Source organism: Ursus maritimus, unplaced genomic scaffold (assembly GCF_017311325.1).
Source record: "Ursus maritimus isolate PB19 unplaced genomic scaffold, ASM1731132v1 scaffold_205, whole genome shotgun sequence".
NCBI classification, from domain to species: Eukaryota; Metazoa; Chordata; class Mammalia; order Carnivora; family Ursidae; genus Ursus; species Ursus maritimus.
In genome coordinates this window covers 27,745-30,339 of record NW_024424509.1, presented here as the reverse complement: position 1 = coordinate 30,339, position 2,595 = coordinate 27,745, and the positions used below count along the sequence as shown (strand labels likewise).

The following is a 2,595-nucleotide window of genomic DNA, read 5'->3' as shown; positions in this document are numbered from 1 at the left end:
AAAGCGAAAGCATTGGCAAAATGTGAGAGTCAATCAAGTCAATATAACCTTACTAGGTACCCTAGTTGGTGTCCAAAACCATACTTGGAATTATGGAATATACCAAAGCAGTGCTTTAAAATTGTCACTGATGTTGAAGGTTTTTTAAAAAAAAACTATGTGTAATTATTGCTTAATTATGCACGTATTTGCAACACATTCAACATTTGCTATGTTCCAAAAAAATAAAAACAAACCAAAAAAAACTGGCTCTGATGAAAGCAGAATTTGAAAATTTTGAAATGCATCAAGTAGTTTGTAATGAAAACCAAAAGATAAACTAGAAACTGAGTCATAAAGAAATACATGAAAATCTTACTAAGTTGTATTTCAAAATAAAATCTATCTAAGGTACAGACATATCTGGAACATAGCAGCAACAACTTCCTAAGATTCAAATCATGAGTGTGATGAATTTTTTAAAATCATCTTCCCAATATATGAAGATAAAATCAAATGAAGGGAAAAACAAACCATAATCTCATTTGTTTTGTTATGTTCCATGCTCCTAAAACATTAATGATGCAGTATATTAAATTCAAATTTGAATCCTTTAGACATTTCCCACAATAAAACATTCATAATTTTCTTCAATGCCTCCTTCATATCTTTGTTTCAGAAGTTGTAAATCAGGGAATTAAAGAATGGGGTTGCCAAAGCATAGGACAAGGTCACAAACTTGTGCATCCCAGGATAGTCCCCAGAACCTGGGCTAACATACATCACCATGACTGAGCCATAGAACAGACACACCACAGCAAGGTGGGAGGCACAAGTAGAGAAAGCCTTATGCCTTCCTGAGCCTGGGGGTATTTCCAGCACCACACTCAGGACACAGATGTAAGTGCCAAGGATGTATGGGAAGGTGAGAAAGATGATGAGAGAGCTAATGATACCACAGATCAGAGTAATTCCAGATACTGAAGCACAGGACAATGCCAGCAAAGGTGCAAGATCACAGAGAAAATGGTCGATGGTGTTTGGACCACAGAAAGGCACCTGAGATATTAGAGTCAAAGGAGTCAGTAACCAGAGAAAGCCCCCCGCCCAGCAGAAGACCACTAACCAAGCACATAGGGGGTAGGTCATAATGGTGGAATAGTGCAAAGGTCTACAAATGGCAAGAAATCGATCAAAAGACATCACTGACAGAAATAAGCCCTCAGCAGCACACATGGAGAAGAAGAAGTAGAACTCAGACGGCGGCATGGGAGGAGAAATGCTGCGGGTGGGGAGATAATGTTGGCCAACATTTTGGCTATCAGACTGACCGGCTTGCGAATCTCCAGGAAGAGAAGTTGGCCAAGGGAGGATGTACATGGGTGTGTGGAGTTTCCGACTGACCACTGCCTGGAGTGAGTGGATGTCCATTTACATGAGTCAGAAGGGCCAGATGAGGGAGAAGATGACAAAGAGAGGAGGACCTGGATGTCTCTGCGACAGGAAATCGAGAGGATGAACTCACTCCCAGACTCAGACATGTTGTGATCTCCGAGGGTCCTCATTAGTCTGACCTGTGGGTGACAAGAGACAGTAGAACCACGAGAAATGTTTTACCTTTATTTTTTTATTTCTTCCTGATAAGCGATACATGTTTATTTTCACTCAGGCTTGTGATATTACTATATTTCCCCTTTGGAAGTGATTGTTCTTTCTCTTCATTTCCTTCCTCACACTTGTTTATTCAATAAACATTTATTTTGCATATGTTCTTGCCAGGCATTCTTTACAGGAATGTGGGAAAGAGGAAGCGATAAATAAGCGTAATACCTGTTCTTTGGAACTTATGTCAAATATCTTTTGTTCAAAGCAACTTCAAACAATACATGCATGGCTCCAGAATTTCTACATAAAGGGAGTTTAGGAGCTTCAATCTGATTGGAAGAGAGCTAAGTAGATTTACCTTGGAACCTAATTTGCATAAAAAGGAAATTGTTTTTATTTAGATTATACGTCCATTTGTGGCAACTTCTTGGAGAGCTGATACAGAACATGGAGTGATGTTAGCATCCCTCCACCTATATCATGGTGCTGCCACTCACACAGTAACAACAGCATATGACAAATCAAAACAAAATAATTTCTTGTCATGTAAGACATGATTATACTCAGAAAAAATAAGGAAAGGCTTTTGAAAAGAGACATGGACCTTAGCAAAAGAGCAGCAGTGGAGGCAGAAGCTTAATAGCATATAATAATAATGTGAAAAGATTTGGATACAAGACGTTATGTTTAAAGAAAAGTCCAAGACAGTGGAAATTAGAATACTTGTAAGAATAGTGAGATAAAAATTTCAAAGATGGGGCCATGCGGCCAAGGTCTAGTTCAGGCTTAATTTCCTAGTCAGTGGAAAACAACTGGAGCTAGTCTAGTAGAAGAGTAAAAGGATCAAAGGTTTATGGAAGCTACACTTGTAAGACAAGTTCTCAATTAGAAGGTAAAGAATTTAGCAGGAAACTATTAGAAAGCTATTTCAGTAGACCAAGGAAAAAGCGTGAAGAGTCTGAACTAGGGTACTATAGAAGCAAAGAGATAGCAAGAATGGATTCAAGAGAC

At 38.7% G+C, this 2,595-nt stretch overlaps 1 protein-coding gene across 1 annotated transcript; it reads right to left on the bottom strand.

Annotated features, from left to right (window-relative positions):
- Positions 1–555: 555 nt before the first annotated feature.
- Positions 556–1,410, bottom strand: LOC103682630 (olfactory receptor 11H6-like). The gene is given in 1 exon segment (XM_008712297.2): positions 556–1,410. A coding segment is annotated over 1 exon segment (855 nt).
- Between the last annotated feature and the right edge of the window lie 1,185 nt (positions 1,411–2,595).